The following is a 991-nucleotide window of genomic DNA, read 5'->3' on the forward strand; positions in this document are numbered from 1 at the left end:
CACAGGGAGGTGGGACCAGCTGGCCCAGCCTGACCGTTTCTGTGGCTCCGTGATTCCCCGGGACACGCACCGAGTCTCTTCCTGCACTTTCCAGCCACGTTATCCGCAGGCGTGGGTGACCGAGCACATCCCTATCATCCCTCGGCTCCTGCCTGACGCCGGCCGGGGAGACTCTGTGGAAGCCGGCTCGGGGACTGCGCGGCTCCAGCGAAGCGTTCGTTCCCAGACTCCCCGAGCCGGGAGCAGCACCCCCGGCCCGAGCCCGGCCTCTCCCAGCCGGGCAGCGAGGCCGGGCTGTCGGGAAGGGTCCGGATCCCTTTAAACCCCCCCCCGTTCCCGCCCCCCAGCTCGGCCGGGCGTTGCATCAGGCCCGTGCGCGCCGCCGGCCGCCCCGCGGGGGCGCGCCCCGCGCCGCCCCTCCCCTCGCCGGCGGCGCGCACGGGCGGGCGGTGCGCGCCCCCGCGGCAGTCGCGTGGTCCCCGCGCGGCTCCATATTGCGGCGGCACCGGGGTCGGGGGGTTCCCGGCGGGGCTCGGGGGCGCGCAGATGGCGACGCAGGTGGAGGCGCTGCTGCCCGGCACGGCCCCGCTGCTGCCCGCCGAGGAGCGCGCCCTGGTGCTGAAGCCGCCGCAGGACGGCGGCCGGGAGAAGGGCGAACCGCCCATGGGCCCCGACGGCGGGCCGGCGGCGCCGAGGCCGCCGAGCGCTAAGCAGCAGAAGGAGGAGAGCAACAACCAGGAGAAGGAGAGCCTGCTGAGGGCCGGCGGCGAGGCGGAGGACGGCGGCGAGGCGGGCGGCGCGGGGCGCCGGGAGTTCATCGAGGCCCCGCCGCCCAAGGTGAACCCCTGGACGAAGAACGCGCCGGCCGTGAACGGGCAGTCGCCTCCCGGTGGGTGCTCGGGGGTCGCTGGGAGCGGGGCGGGGGGGGCCGGCTGCGCCGCCGACCGCGCCCCGGGCGGCCGCGCCATGCGGCACACGCGGCGTGGGGCCG

At 77.4% G+C, this 991-nt stretch overlaps 1 protein-coding gene across 2 annotated transcripts in view; it reads left to right on the forward strand.

Annotated features, from left to right (window-relative positions):
* Positions 1-430: 430 nt before the first annotated feature.
* The window catches only part of LARP1 (La ribonucleoprotein 1, translational regulator), a 45,291-nt gene continuing 44,730 nt past the window's right edge, over positions 431-991 (forward strand). For both annotated transcript variants that reach the window (XM_041482163.1, XM_041482165.1), the window contains exon 1: positions 431-889. In XM_041482163.1, the coding sequence (XP_041338097.1) occupies positions 547-889 (343 nt within the window). In that variant the 5' untranslated portion in view covers positions 431-546. The remainder of the gene's footprint in view (positions 890-991) is intronic.

This window comes from Pyrgilauda ruficollis, unplaced genomic scaffold (genome assembly GCF_017590135.1).
Source record: "Pyrgilauda ruficollis isolate IOZ18807 unplaced genomic scaffold, ASM1759013v1 scaffold57, whole genome shotgun sequence".
In the NCBI taxonomy this organism is placed as follows: domain Eukaryota; kingdom Metazoa; phylum Chordata; class Aves; order Passeriformes; family Passeridae; genus Pyrgilauda; species Pyrgilauda ruficollis.